The sequence below is a fragment of the Spodoptera frugiperda genome, chromosome 10 (assembly GCF_023101765.2).
Source record: "Spodoptera frugiperda isolate SF20-4 chromosome 10, AGI-APGP_CSIRO_Sfru_2.0, whole genome shotgun sequence".
In the NCBI taxonomy this organism is placed as follows: Eukaryota; Metazoa; Arthropoda; class Insecta; order Lepidoptera; family Noctuidae; genus Spodoptera; species Spodoptera frugiperda.
In genome coordinates, this window is record NC_064221.1 from 1,361,710 (window position 1) to 1,377,052 (window position 15,343).

Genomic DNA, 15,343 nt, shown 5'->3' on the forward strand with positions numbered 1-15,343 from the left:
TCCCACTTCAGATGACTCAACAGTGAACAGGCGACGGTAAGATCTCACGGTTATTTTAAACCGTTACCGACTAACTAGCATTATGTGGGAGGTTATCTCAAAATGTAAACTGTTACACGGCTGTACAGTGGGTTGCTCTGGTTTCACTTGCTGTTTCATATTTTAAATATTATTTTTGTAGGAGGTAGGTAAATGAACGGACTGTTTTAGCTGATGACACGAGGCCAGCTCCGTTCATGGCAATACTGGAAGGGTTGCAAGTGCGTTGATGACTAATCAGCATTGTTGACTGTATATGTAAAAAAATATATCCCCTAAAAAGTTGTATGCAGGCTACACACTTTACGATTCTCACAAATAAATCGTAAAGTGCTGCGGATTACCTAGCAGTTATACCGGGGCTTCAGCTCGAAAAGCAGGAGTAGGAACGGGGTGGTTTTTAGTCAGTAAGAGTCTGACACTCCCTCTCGCCTCGCCCAAGGCAGAAGAAGTCATTGGATGATTTTTCCCCCCTTAAAAAAAGGTGTGTATCGTGCTTTATTTTGTCAACACACAAAACCAAAAAAAAAAAAGAAAACACATTGACATTCTATTTTTAAAACAATTAAAAAAAAAGACAAACGTCAAATATTTACGCGCCAAATTACGTATGACAGCTAGATAAAGGGAACGCTCCTTTTCACGGAACCACTAATTTGGGTTAATTAGCGATGGCGATGGCCGACCGACGTGTCGTATGGAGTTTAACAAAACAATGAAATTGCTTGGTGACATATTTCTAAAGGTTTGTGTTCTATGGTGACAATTGAAAAGGGTTCGGTTATCCAATTAATAAGATCTATAAATAAAAATGAATCTTTGTTTCTCTTGGTCTCGTGGCATCGGGAACGGCTTGATCGCTTTTTTGTTATTTTCAGGACAGGAATTAAAAAACATCGAAGAATACTACGTTTTCGTATGTGTGTTTTCTTAGTTTTTCATGTGTATTCTGTTTTAATGGTTTGATTTTCATAAATGAATGTTTCATTTACTTGAGTCTTTTCGCTAATCATTTTAAATTTTAGCCTTTTTTAGTAGTTTATCCAATCAATAAAAACTCTAACACCAGGACACAATACAAAGATGAAAACAGTGTAGCATTTTAGCGTCCGAAACTGGTTCAAAAAGTAATGCAATTAATTGCCGGCCCATCGGACAGTGGAACCTGTTTTACGCAACAAAGTATTAACTCATCCATCTGACACATGCTTAAAAATCGTAACAGGGAGTCTTGGAGTATCTACGAGAGATATAAAATGGAAGAATGATGGCCGAAGAAGAACACAAGAACTTTTAAGAGTTTTTAATCTGTGTAAATATGACTGGTATGCCGGTGTGAAGCCGGAAATTCAAAACATGGTAGAGTAAATCGACGGTTATTCTAGCCAATACTTGGATATGGGGGCCATGTTTGTCGAAATTAATCGAAATAGCAACTTCTGTTTTGAAAGAAATTAAATATCTTCTATCTGTTATGTGTCACGACGACATTCGTTTCCTTTTGCTAACTTTTAGCAGGTACACCGATACTTCGGCGAGGCGAGAGGGAGTGTCTAGACTCAATTACTGACTAAAAACCACCCTTTACCAACGGCCTTGAGCTCGGAGCCCCGATTTAACCTGATTACGTAAAATATTCCGTAGCTAACGGATTGTTCTTGCTATTTTTCTTTAACCTAGCCTAAATCAGTACCTGTCAATAAATCTGCGTATCTCTAGCAGTAATATAATGTTAAACATCCTCATCCATATTTTTTACAAGCTCCTGGTCGAAACTTGAACAGTCTGTCGATATTATTGTTTATGTCTTAGCTCGCATCATGTACGCTTTATTATCATTCCAATAGTTTACGCGTCTATTGTCTTGCCCATGAAGTGGATTGAAACTAACTAAGTATATAATATTATTATAGAAACAGTATTAACAGATTTGCTGTGCCATTGACCGTTAATGTAACAGCTAAATATATTTTGGAGATGTAGGTACAAAGTTTATCGTTTGTGTTCAAAATGTAAACAATGAAACATTGAATTTATTTTTGCAAATACAAAAATAGAAGAACACTTTTCCACGTCAAAATGATTATAAAAAATCTAGATTTTATTAAGAGGAGAAAAGCATCCAATGACTTCTTCCGCCTTGGACGAGGCGAGGGGAGTGACAGACTCTTTCCTACTGATGACTAAAAACCACCCCTTTCCTACTCCTGCACTTCGAGCCGGAGCCTCGGTAAACCCGCTTAGTAATCCGCAGTAGGTAGGTACCAGTTTATTGGTACAGGTATGGTATCGTAATTACCTAATAAGTTAAACTTTTGTTTTACGAGATTAATAACAACACGAAACATAATGCGTTTAGGTACTCTAAACCTCTGCTTATTTCGGAGTAAAAATAGGCGTGATGATACATTTCACGCAGTTAATGAGCGCCATATCCTTAAAACATGCTATGTAGGTACCTACACCTATGGAGATATAACTATTTGCTTTTTAGTTACTTTTTGTAGATTAGTGACTATACGCACCTTCGTAAGATCGGCGGTAAGAACGTACAAATCAAATATCTCACTTATTTGGCTATAGTTTTTAATGCTGATCACATTGCGTGGCACGGTATGGTATCGTAATTACCTAATAAGTTAACCTTTTCTTAAACGAGATTAATAATAACTCGAAAAATATGCGTATAGTCTAAATCTCTGTTTATTTCTTAGGGCTGAGTAAAAATAGGCGTGATGATACATTCCACGCAATTAATGAGCGCCATATCCTTAAAAAATGCTATGTAGGTACCTAAACCTATGGTATTAGGTAAATTTTTGTGATTTCATAACGAATAGCTACTTTTTGTAGATTAGTGAACTTACCCCATGATGGCCAAATCGTCATCACATCAAAAAAATTGTCCTGATTTTATAGGCTTGCAAAGCAAAAAGTATTGAGTATTTATAAATAAATTAAATTTTAAATAACACTGTGTTTAATCATTATTCGTTTCCACTATTTTTCATTAATCTACTGTGTACCAAAATTGAGATAATAAAGTTTTTGCAACATCCTTACTGACATGTTTATTATAATATAAAGTATTATTAGGCGTGCCACGGCTTCGTAAAATGACAAAGGCGTGTCACATTGCGACGCGGAAAACCGAAAATACAACGCGCCTCACCCAAAGCCAAACATAAAAGCAGAAATTGAAAACATTCAGCCATTTTATTTAAATTTCAAAAATGGAACATCTTTATTTTTTAAATGCAAAAAAAAACTGCGTTCAACTTTTTCTTTTTGTGTTAATAAAAATATGAATTAAAACCTTCATGAAGGATTTCTTTTTCATCTCCGTTCTTTTTCCCTTGTTATAAAGAGGCGACAGACACAATAGCGAACGGGTAAGGGTCGCTTAATTAACGAAACCATTCATTTTGCTTTAATTAAAAAAGTATTGCTTATTAGGGTAAGTAAGACAGGTAATTCTAACACGACTTTTACTATTAAATAATTAAAGACAAGGATAAAAAAAACTATGTTTATAAAACAAAATCATAGTTTAAGATCCTACATATAAACTAGGCACGTTAAAATAGTTTAATTTATAGCTGAAATAAATCATATTTATTAAGCAATAAAATGTTTTATTGTTGTATACGGTTCCTTAACGATTTATATCCGCCTATGAAATGTCCCAGCCTACGTAATTTCCCGCCAACGTTTTACTTAAAACGGGAACGCAGGAAATCGCATCAGCCGGCATTTCGAGACGACTGCATATCCTATAACTACGAAAATGCACCCAGACAGTTGTATAGGACACTGCCTCCCCCCATACGAACCTAGCGATATATATATAACTTAGGCACGCTCGCCATGACTAAGGGGCTCAACATTATTCGCCCATACCATCAATGTAACAAAATAAAATAAAAAGCACTTACTTTTCTGGGTCCATTCTGCACAATGGTTTCATATTCTAAGCCTTCCGACATCATTCTCACAATTTATATAAATCACAATTGAACACTAAAATTATTTTTGGTATTTTTACCGGTTTTAATACACTAAGGCTGTATATTTTTACGTAAAGCCAGCGGAGCGTTCGAACGGCGTACCGGCACTAAATCTTACAGAGATAAATCACTGTTTCCATTAAGTATTTGATGGGAATTATTGTTCGAATGAATTCGTGGTGCCGGCGGTCGGCCCGGGTGCTGCAACCAATATCACGCCCACAGCCTCCCTCGCTCTCCAGTGAGTGAATACATACAGATACATAGACATAGAAAGTAGATAAACATCCAATACCTACCTACGTGTTAAGTGTTGGGTGCGGCTTGTATCCGACGATTTTATTTTCTTTGTCTTCAAGTCTTAAACGTTCCGTGCCCCGTTTTAAAGTTATTTAAATTAAGTTTTCTAAAAGGATTCTTATTAAAAAGTGGTGATAATTTAATATATTCACATATTAGTATTTAATTGCATTGTAACATATTTTTTTACAATAAACTAACTCTTAGTAAACGGAACGCAGCTATAATTTGTGTCTTTCGATTGTCAATGTTTGTTAACTGTCAAATATGACAGATGAAACATTTCAAAACAAAGCACGCCGATTTATTGAATAAATCACTAAAATTATTACTTTTAATTGTTTATTCGTTACATTTACAATACTAGAGTAGTGTATAAGTTATAAATATCAAGTAAGTAAGTTATCATCGACGGCAAAGCCGCACAACTGTTGAGTCAATATGGAAGAAGGGCTGAAAAATCTGAAAATCCTAAAACAAGGAGCTGAAGCTAAGTTATACATTTGCAACTATCTTGGAAAACCGACGTTAATTAAAGAGAGATTCAAGAAAAAGTATCGCCATCCAGATTTAGATGAACACATAACCAAAGATCGGATAAAAAACGAGGCGCGTTCCATAGTCCGATGTAAAGCATTCGGTGTACGAACTCCAGCATTATACTTGGTGGACTTCCACAGATCACGAATTTACATGGAACATTTAGAAAAGAGTATTACAGTAAAAGATTTTATTATAAAACATGTCACAGATGATACAAAATCAAGATTAAACGCGGTAACAGATATGATTGGACAAAATGTGAGAAAATTACACGAAAATAATATCATACATGGAGATTTGACGACCTCGAATATGTTGCTTATTCCTAAAGCTGGGAATGAGGAGGAGGACTGGGTTAGTGGGGATTTAGACCTGGTGATGATAGATTTTGGCCTCTCCTACATTGGTACTAGTGCTGAAGATAAAGGAGTAGACCTTTATGTCCTTGAAAGAGCAATAATAAGCACTCATAACGATTACCCAGACTTATTTAAAGCTATATTAGAAGCCTATAAAAAGCAGTGTAAGAAGAAAATCGAAGAAACCATTAGTAAGTTTGAAGAAGTTAGAGCTAGGGGAAGGAAGAGGACTATGGTTGGATAGTTTTAAGTAATAAAGCTTTTGTTTTGAATGTTGTTTTTTATTTTGCAAGGGCCTATTTTACTCTAATAGTTATTTAAGGACCAAATAATAAATATTTGTAATTGTTTATTTAAACCTGATTTCAATATTAGGTATTGGTTATTGCTTAAATAACTGAACTTGAGAAAGATCGGAACCTGTAAAGAGTAAAACTAAATTAATTCTGTGTACAAAATTACAAAGTATTTTGTGCATTGCAGTTCGAAAAAAATAATTTATTCACTATTTACATATTTTTTTTTAAATAAGGTGTGATTGTGAACAGGCTGTATTAAAAAAGTAGTCTGAGTGTGGCCAAGCTCAATTTGTCAAAAATATGTATCTGGAACGCAACTGTCAAACTCATGTCATGATCACCTGTATATAACCTAAAAATTCTTCTCGAATTTATTGTTACAAAATATTGCATTTATTTTCAAAATGAGGCGTCAAATTTTGTGTTTATCAACAAAAGTGACGCAAAATAGCTGTACAAAAGCTTTACCATTGACGAGTAAGTAATAATTAATACAGTACTCTTCATAATTTTTATCTTTTGAAAACCGAATAAACATTACTTATTTTGTATATTTTTAGGATTCCTAAGTAGTCAGGAAGCTATAGATCGCCGTTACCACCTTTTTACATTAGAGAAGAAGCGTCAATTGGAAAATGTCGGTAGAATTGAGAAAATTGAGGTTCAGTACAAAGGCGTACCAAATAGTTGCACTTTAATAATGAACAAGGGAATCTCGACGCCTTACGATTGTGCCAGACGTAAGTTCTGATTGAATTCTTTGTAAATGGTCTAACAAAATAATGTACAGACGAGTATTCTACATGAAGATAATAATGTAACACTTTTCTTCTGCTATATTATGACTTCCAATGAAGACTGTACAGTTGGCGTGGTGGCTTGGCAATTGGTTGCCGCGCATCGTATATAACTCTTTGTGTGATTTACAAATTGTTGTTTCGGTTCTGGGTGTGATGTGTATGTGAACTTGTATGTTTGTAAACGCACCCACTACACAGGAGAAAATCCAAGTGGTAGTGTTTATAAAAACAAAAATAAAATAGAATTGGTTGTCCTCATATTGCATAAGGTTTAAAGATACTCACTGACCAGTCCTTTTGCCAATATTAGGCACAGTCTCAGACATCACATTATTACAGAACATTTTATTATAAGAAAAGTAGAAAAGCCTGCATTTTCTCCTTCTCTTTTCTATAAAATTCCCATTAATTTAATTTAAGACCTCTTTCAATCCCTATTTAGACAATTGTATGAACTCACCCTTTCATTCAATCAGGGTAAGCAGAAACTGTAGATCTCCGCAGACATTACTTTATGTTTTTAATTGATTTCCAGATTTAAGTGACTGGCATGTAGAGTCCAGTGCTCTAGCACTTCTTGATGGCTCCGTCTACTGGGACATGCACAGACCACTCACAGAAAACTGCACTTTAGAGGTAAGTACTTAATGTTGATTTTGCAATAGTGATCCTTAAAGTAATATTAAATGTTTTTTTAGGATTCTTATTTTGTCATTAACTGATTGTTTATTAATTCATATGGTAATAGAAACAAAGCTATTATGTTTACAATTTCAAAGATAAGTTATATGTATTGATATTTTTTTGTATTAGTTTGCTGCATATATAGTTTTAGATATTAATCTATCCTGCCAGGGCCTAAGTTCAAGAAATCAACTATTTGATAGAAATATGCCCACAAATATACACATAAAACCAACTAGAATAGATACTACTGCATTTTATAAAAGTAAAATTAATCACAATAATTTCACTTACTCTTCCCTAATTTCCCGTCAGCTCCAAAACTTCACAGTATCAGAGCCGCAGCAGGTGAACAAGGCGTTCTGGCGGACTTGCTCCTTCATGCTGGGCGCGTGCGCGACCATCGCGTTCAAAGACACAGTGCCTGTCAAACTGCACAGCTTTCCTGGACCTGACAGTAAGATAATATTGTAGGACATATTAAATTAAATGAAAACTATGGTTTACTCACGAAAATATTCTAAGAAAACCTCTACTAGTTGCGCGACGTAGCCGCGTCTGTGCATACTGCTCGGGATAAAGAGTCTGACTCGAAACTAGTAGAGCTTTTCTCTATATACTTATGTAAACAAACTGTTGTTTCGAGTTAATGTCTTTATACAATAGATTTTATTAATATGCCAACTAATTCATTAACCAAACCATACCTTTAACACAACCTACAGGGTAGATGACTAATTTTTACATTAATGCCTGAATTTGTTTTTCTGACGGAAACAAATGCATTCGAAGATATATCGATTTGAATTATGTATTTGTAATATCGCGTGACGTCATTCTAGGTACATTTTATACATAGAAATGACGCACATATTTCTTCCTACTCCTAAACTTAGATTCGTTTTATCTAAGTATTGTTATCTTATATGACAAAACAAAAAAAAAATACGTGTCTAATATTTTTTTCATTATCTTACTGACAGACTAAATAGACTTTTTAATGTTCATACCCTATTCCAGTCCGCAGCGGTTCCTTCATATACGACGTGGACCTGCCAACCCTGAGCGACTGGAAGCCGACGCAGCAGGAGTTGATCACCTTGGCGGCGGAGTACATCAAGCTGACGAGGCTGAACGAACCGCTCGAGAGGCTCGAGGTGGGCGAGGAGTTGGCTCTGGAGATGTTTGTGGAGAACGAGCACAAGACGAGGCAGATTCCTAGCATTGCGAGGCAGAATGGTGAGTTAAATTATTATTGGTAGTGTACAATATGGGTATTTGCCCCTTGATATTCTCGTGGTTGTCGTAAAAGCCAGCTACACTGTTTGATAATTTTTTTATGATATAAACTGGTAAACGAGCAGACAATTTACATGATGGTAAGCAATCGCTGTTGCCCAAAAAACCAGAGGCGTTCTTGCGTTGCCGGTCATTTGGTGGTTAGGAATTTAAGGGTTCTTGAGGAATCCAGGATTGGGATGGGGAAGGCGGGGGTAATTGGGCTTCTGGTAAGTAACCTCACTCACACAACGAAACAAAACGCAAGCGTTGTTTTACGTCGGTTTTCTGTGAGGCCGTGTTTTCAGTCCGTTCGAGCCGACCGATTTGTGCCGAAACATGGCTCTCCGACACTTTTAAATTATGATCTCTTTGCTCGCCTCCCATGCGTGAAAATTATGACATACCCCTTTTTATTTAGAGGAGACCTATAGCTCTTACCGGCTAATAATGATGACAATATAGCGTAAGAGAGCCACTGTTTGAGACAAATGTATTGATACCACGGCCTTATAGAAAGCGGAACGAGAAGATTATTCTTAATGCAATAATATTTTCGTTTACAGGCAAAGTGACGTTGTACAAAGTGGGTAAACACGTAGATATATCGAGGGGGCCCATGATCAGCACGACTGGACAAATCGGACGACTCACCATAGCATCTGTACACAAATTGAATGGTAAGACATCATTACGTCTGATCCGGAGCTGCGGACTACCTAGCGGGTTTACCGGGGCTCCGGTTCGAAAATCAGGAGTAGGAACAGGGTGGTTTTTAGTCAGTAAGAGTCTGGACTCACCTCGCGCAAGGCGAGAGAAGTCATTGGATGATTTTCCCACCTCAAAAAAAAAAGACATCAATACGTGTGTATTTTCTATCAGTACCCTTAGTACGAGTTTGCTTTACGTTTAAAGTAATCGAAAATTAATGGAGAAAAGCTCAACTAGTTTCGAGTCACAGAGGGCTCTTCATCATGAGCAGCGTGCGCAGACGCGGCGACGTCACGCAGCCTACTGTACGCTAACTATTAGAGCTTTTCTCCATTAATTTACGAGAGTAAACCGTGATTTTTAGTTGTTAAGAAAATTTATTACAAATTGTACTAAATGTGACTGTACTGACTGTGATTAAAGACCCAACTATACATGTTTCTTGTATTTTATCATGCTATACAACTTCCAGGGTCAACAGAGGGCGACGTGAAGCAGCTGTACAGGTTCCAGGGCGTGGCGCTACCTACCGGCGTCATGATGAACCACTTCACCTTCTCAATACTCGCGCAGAGAGCTAAGAAATTGGTAAGTTATATGTTTGCAAAGTTGAGTTTTAGTAACTCTTTTGGTGTTGCTATAGCTCTATATAGTCTCTAGTCTATATAGGTGTTGTAATGAGTTGCAATGATAGCCTAATATTGGGTGACATAGATAAGTTAAACAATAAAACTATGTCTATACGTCCATTACTGAAACTAAATTAATTATTATGTTATCGGCTTGCTCACGTAACTGTTTGACGATTCGATTGTCGCGGTGTTACACTAGCAGCGCATTAGCGTAGCAGCGTCGTTTGCTCATGAATATGAACCTCTAGCATGGCTTGAAACTAGTCGAGTTCCTCGTCTAATAAAATTTATGAGTAAACCGAAAAACATACTAATTAATTTACTATGTCTCACTAAAGTTATAGTATAATTATATAATTATTTAATATATTTACTTGTTTCAAATTATAGATCGCATTGTTGTATTTAAAGATTTCACATTGTATAAATTATTTCCAGAATCCCGTAAAATCCCCGATCCCGAAGCCCGTGGAGTCTGAAGAAAAAGAACAAATAGCAATGAAAGGCTGAGCCCGGTAGTGTTATAATAGTCCCTAATGTTATATAAGTAGTCACATAGCTATATGTAAGGTAATAAAACTTTAAAATATTACATTGTGGTTTTTATTTTACAAGGTTATTTTGCCTTGTCTATGGGACATGTTTTTGTGGGAAAATTATCCAATTACTTCTCCCGCAGAGAAGGTGGGTCTCAGGGGAGAGATTTCCTTTATACTTATTATACTCTTTGGGAGGGAGTATCACTCTTACTGACTAAAAACCATCCCGTTCCTACTTCTGCTTTTTGACCCAGAGCACCTGTAAAGTCACTAGTTAGTCCGCTCTGGATCAACGGCTGGGGCATTAGGGCGGCTAGGGATGTCTCTGCCTGTATTATCTATATACCACCAGCACAGAAGTAATAGCTTAATGCACTTTGCTGCTTAATATTTTTGTATACCGTATTGAGATCACTCATACATATCACTTACGGTAGAATTTTGACATAAGCTCCATACAAAATGTGTCAAAATTCTACCTCTGGTAGGCAAATCTACCGATAGGTAGGTTATTGGAATGCGCCGTTAAAGGAAATTTCAATCACTAGTCTACAGAAGCATAATACAATTAAATATATTTCAATAAGTTCTTTATGAACAGCTCCATGTTCCTTGCCTACAGAAGAACTATAATGTTATACTGGGCCTATTTCTCTCATTTTTCGAATATTATCAGCCAAGATTATAAACAAATATGTGTTTAAATTAAGTTATAGGAGGTTTTCCCGTATGGTATGTATAAATAATACAATGAAAATTAGAATCAATCATTTTATTTCTTACATAAATATTATGTACACATTAAATTCAACATAATTGGTACAATGTACAATGAATTACATTACCTACGTCTTTCTTCATTTGAAAAGGATTTGTCTAGTAATATTTAAAATATCATTAAGTTTTCTACAGAAAATAGATACTTATGTTAAAGATAAGTATAGTATGTTTTGTATATTTAAATAATTATGTACTGGAGTTTCTTGCTTTTTCTTCTCTATTCGAAGCTACACTTTGGAACGAGCACCTAGCTTCACAGACAGACAGACTGATGGACAATCCAATTTGACGCCTCAAAAGTGTCTAGTTTAGGATTAACTAAAATAAATGCTTTGACTTTGTCTTTTTGAAAAGTAGTTTTTTGCGAGCACTTTGCATTTTTGTGAAGTTGCGTAAGGATTTATGAAGTATCTATGAGGAAAATCATGGCAATGTAGGTGGGTGGAATTTATGAATAAGTAACAATTGTACTAGAGAAATGCCTTCACAAGTATGGGCAAAAAATTTATCATTATCAAACTATCGACTTTAATCACTTCCAAATAAAGTCTCAAATCCTTCAACCTACGATGTTTTTGGCTTCTTCGGGTCAGAAGGCCCCTCCTCCTCATTTCCAGCCTGGAATATAGGCTGCGGTTGGGTTTTCTTATACGCTGGAGCCACCCAGAACGGATTCTCTTCAGCTTCCTTCGCATATTTCAAGATAGCCTCTCTTGGATCCTGTTCATCATCGACCCTCTTGCTTAGACCCAGGTTCCTGATGACGAAGGAGCTTAGGGTGCTGCCTGACGCCGCTACTCTACCACCTTGACCTGATGTGATGGGTAGATCAGGCCGATGGGATTTGACTGGGTCCAATCTATCTTTTTCCATTTTCTTCTTGCTAGTTCTTAATTTCTCTTGTCTGAACAACGGTAAGGCGTGAGGAGTGATAATCTGCTGAGCGCTCACAACTTCAACCGAATGCTTCTTTCTATGCGTCTTCACTATGCAGAGCTTCGCACCTCGCAAGCTCCTTTTCTGGTCAAAGTAGCACTTAACAACTCCATTACCGCATCCAACGAAAATCTGGTTCAATTTCGCGTGCCAAATGGCTTTTATAACATGACTTTTTGTCACATCTATGTGGGAAACTTGTTCAAACGTCTTTGTATTGTAGAATATTAGTCTTCCTATATCCTGACCCTTCTTCAGAGACTCTCCAGTGAACACCAGACTATCATCAGGACTGAAGGCGCAGTCAGTTTGCTCATACCGCGAAAATAGGTCTCCAAAAACGTTTACAGGTTTTCTGAAGTTTCTAAGGTCCCAGATTTTGAGGGTATCGTCATTGCCTCTGCTGGCTAGGTAGGAACCGAGATAAGAGTATGATATACTGGATATTTCTGACTGTTTTTGATGGCAGTCTCTGACACAGGCTGTGGTATTGACGAAGTTCTTCCTATGGTCCCACATTTGAATGGAACCGTCGTAGCAAGCACAAGCGACTGTGTTTCCATCTCTGGAGAATGTGCAAGCGGTTGGATTGGTTTTCAAACCTCCTTGCTGTCTGGGTTTTATGACGGCTTTGTGCTGTTTGGGGTTCTCAGTCAGCCAGAGTCGTAGTGTACCGTCTTGGGAACATGTCATGAACTCCTCGCGTATGTGCGGATGCCAGCAACCACTGTTTAGAGCTGCTGTATGGCCTTTTGTTCTGAAAAGAAAAAGGGATTGGTGAGACACAAGCTTGTAACATAGAAATTATGTAACTAACAGTATCAATTGAGAATCAACTTATAACTTTAATGTTTTAGTGATGTTATCCATATAACTACATATTTAATTGAAATATCCCAGAACTTTTTAGGATCACTTGACAGCGCGACGCTCACCGCATCGTTTATCGTGCAATGCCATGACAATGGGCCCTGGCGTACCTCGAAACTATACGAGTCACGAGTTACATAAATAATTCCATGAATAAGCCAAACACAATTTTAATTTAACAGTAAACATGTTACTTACTTAGCCATATCAGTAATATACTGATCTCCTTTCACACACTCGAGCACCTCAAAGCCGTCTCTGTCCAGCACCTTGGCCTGAGCAGCGCCACTGACCACCAGTATGGAGTCTCCCGTGTTGGAGTACTGTAGAGCCTTGATGGGGTGGTTCTCACATGGCTGTAGGGTGCGGAATGATCGCATTCCTGAGTCCATACCTGGAAATGAAGAATGGATTAGGATGTTTTATTAAAGTGATAACTAATATTATTGATTTCTGAGTGGTTACGAATATGTCTTATGACGAGTGAGAGAACTGCATGTGTGTCTAAGAGTGATGGGATCTTGGGTTCGATTCCCGGGTTGGACAGAGTAATATGGGGTTTTTTTATATTCTCAGCTGATGAAAAAGGAAAGAAAAAAAGTATGGAATTTGACATAGGGTGAGCCTGTTTGATGGCAAAGTGTCACCCTCTATTAGTTAAGAGTCACAATATAACTGGTGAAAATTGGGTGTTACATTGAAAACATGGACCCTACCTTTCTTCTTTAGCCATTCAAAGGTATGATGACGGCTGGCTAGAGAGAAGAATCTATTCTATTTTAGATTACCAGTTATACATAAAAGGTTATTTTAAGACATTACCAGCAAAATCCCAGAAGGAGACATCATAGTCTATGGATCCAGTCGCCAGCCTAGCTCCTGAAGGGTCTGCAGCCAGCGCCACAACTGCTTTGGTGCCATGTAGCATTTCCACCTGGAAACAGATTTTAGTATTAGATTGCTTTGAAATTGTATTTTATATCTATACTAATATTATAAAGCTGAAGAGTTTGTTTGTTTGTTTGAACGCACTAATCTTCAGAACCGGTCCGATTTGAATAATTCTTTTTGTGTTGGATAGTGCATTTATCGTGGATGGCTATAGGCTATTAAACATCACGCTATGACTAATAGGAGCCGAGCAGAGCGGGTGAAACCGCGCGGAAGTAGCTAGTCTTACATATTATAAAAAAGTATTCTTTTGTGTCTGTCTCTATGTACAAAAGTGATAAAGTCAAAAACTACTAGGTAGTTTTTTAAAAGTTACGATATACTTTAATAAATGAAAGTTATTAAAAAGTGTATAGACATTTGTTTTTTATTTTATGATATAAGCCGGTAAACGAGCAGTCATACCACGTAATGGTAAGCAATTGCCACTGTCGATACATAGGCACTGGAAACACCGTTGGTGTTACAAGTGCATTGCTGGCTTTATGGGGGTTAGGAATTTATGAATTCTTGGGGAATTGGGGATTGGGAACATTGGGGTTGGGGATAATTGGGCCTCCGGTAACCTCACTCATGTGAGAAAACACCATGCTTGTGTTGTTGAGCCGGCTCACACTTTTTACAATCAACACAATGAAGGTGACATGCAAAGAGATAACAATATGCAGAAGCAAATAGACTTGTAAGTTATACAAATTGTCTCACCTCATGACTATTAGGTATCCTCTTCTCCAAAGGCAAGTCCTCATCATCAGACCCACTCAGCTCATCGTAGCTGTCTTCATCACCATCACGCTTACCCTTCTTCTTGTCATCCTTGTTCATCAGATCTGGTGGTATTGGTGGACCTATGAGATCATCATCTTCATCTTCATCAGCAGTTTGTGACATACCTGGAGGTAATGGCGGCCCTATCAGCTCATCATCACTCTGTTCATCTTTTTTTGTCTCTGGTTCCTTAGGTTTAGCAGCTTCAGCCTCCAACCTCTTTTTATTGGCCTCCTGAGCGTTTACCTTTGCCTGCTCCACTAATTCGACGAGATCAAAGTTCTTAGCTTTTTTACCAAAGTTTTTTATTCCCATGACTTGCTGCACATGTTGATTTTCCAAGTCTTCAGCTATCTCTTCGATTTCTTTGTGTTCCTGGATAGGTGTACGGCCGAAGGTACCGAAACCTGATGTGTTGGCCTCATTTTTGTCCTTATTTTCTTCTGTTTTAGTGGCCTTAAGGCTAATTTTACCAAAAGATATGGGTTTCTTGTGCATTTTTGCTTGTCTTGATTAGAAGATAATGCTCCCAATGTGGTACGTTTTATGTCATGTGTATTATCTGTAGATAATATCTATCAAAATTAATTCACTGCACTATAAGTAATAAATAAAAATATTACAGCTAAGTTTTTTGCTCTGAATCTCTCAATCTGCCGATTTGTTTTGTAATGGCAAATGTCAAAACTGTCAAAAACTATTGACGGGATCAGAAAAACGTCAAATGTTGCGTTTCGTTTAGTTGTTTATAGAGGTGAAGAAATTTAAGATTTATTTAAAAAAAGTTTTATAAATAATCGATTTGCATAGTTTGATGTCTCTTTGTGTATGATATACCTAACGAAAT

At 37.1% G+C, this 15,343-nt stretch overlaps 3 protein-coding genes across 3 annotated transcripts; 2 read left to right on the plus strand and 1 right to left on the minus strand.

Moving 5' to 3' along the window:
* Window positions 1-4,596: 4,596 nt before the first annotated feature.
* On the plus strand, window positions 4,597-5,520 carry LOC118277567 (EKC/KEOPS complex subunit TP53RK). Its single transcript, XM_035596432.2, has one exon. The coding sequence runs from the start codon at window positions 4,788-4,790 to the stop codon at window positions 5,490-5,492; it is 705 nt and encodes a 234-aa protein (XP_035452325.1). The 5' UTR covers window positions 4,597-4,787; the 3' UTR covers window positions 5,493-5,520.
* Window positions 5,521-5,855: 335 nt separating this feature from the next.
* On the plus strand, window positions 5,856-10,244 carry LOC118277565 (39S ribosomal protein L39, mitochondrial). The gene is made up of 8 exons (XM_035596429.2): window positions 5,856-6,024; window positions 6,108-6,287; window positions 6,883-6,983; window positions 7,347-7,488; window positions 8,052-8,270; window positions 8,876-8,989; window positions 9,493-9,608; window positions 10,091-10,244. The coding sequence occupies exons 1-8, from the start codon at window positions 5,952-5,954 to the stop codon at window positions 10,160-10,162; spliced, it is 1,017 nt and encodes a 338-aa protein (XP_035452322.2). The 5' UTR covers window positions 5,856-5,951; the 3' UTR covers window positions 10,163-10,244.
* Window positions 10,245-10,948: 704 nt separating this feature from the next.
* LOC118277559 (gastrulation defective protein 1 homolog) lies at window positions 10,949-15,184 on the minus strand. Its single transcript, XM_035596424.2, has 4 exons — window positions 14,434-15,184; window positions 13,600-13,711; window positions 12,976-13,171; window positions 10,949-12,664 (listed from the first exon to the last, which is right to left on the minus strand). Exons 1-4 carry the CDS (start codon window positions 14,992-14,994, stop codon window positions 11,536-11,538), a joined length of 1,998 nt encoding a protein of 665 aa, XP_035452317.2. The 5' UTR covers window positions 14,995-15,184; the 3' UTR covers window positions 10,949-11,535.
* Window positions 15,185-15,343: the final 159 nt, after the last annotated feature.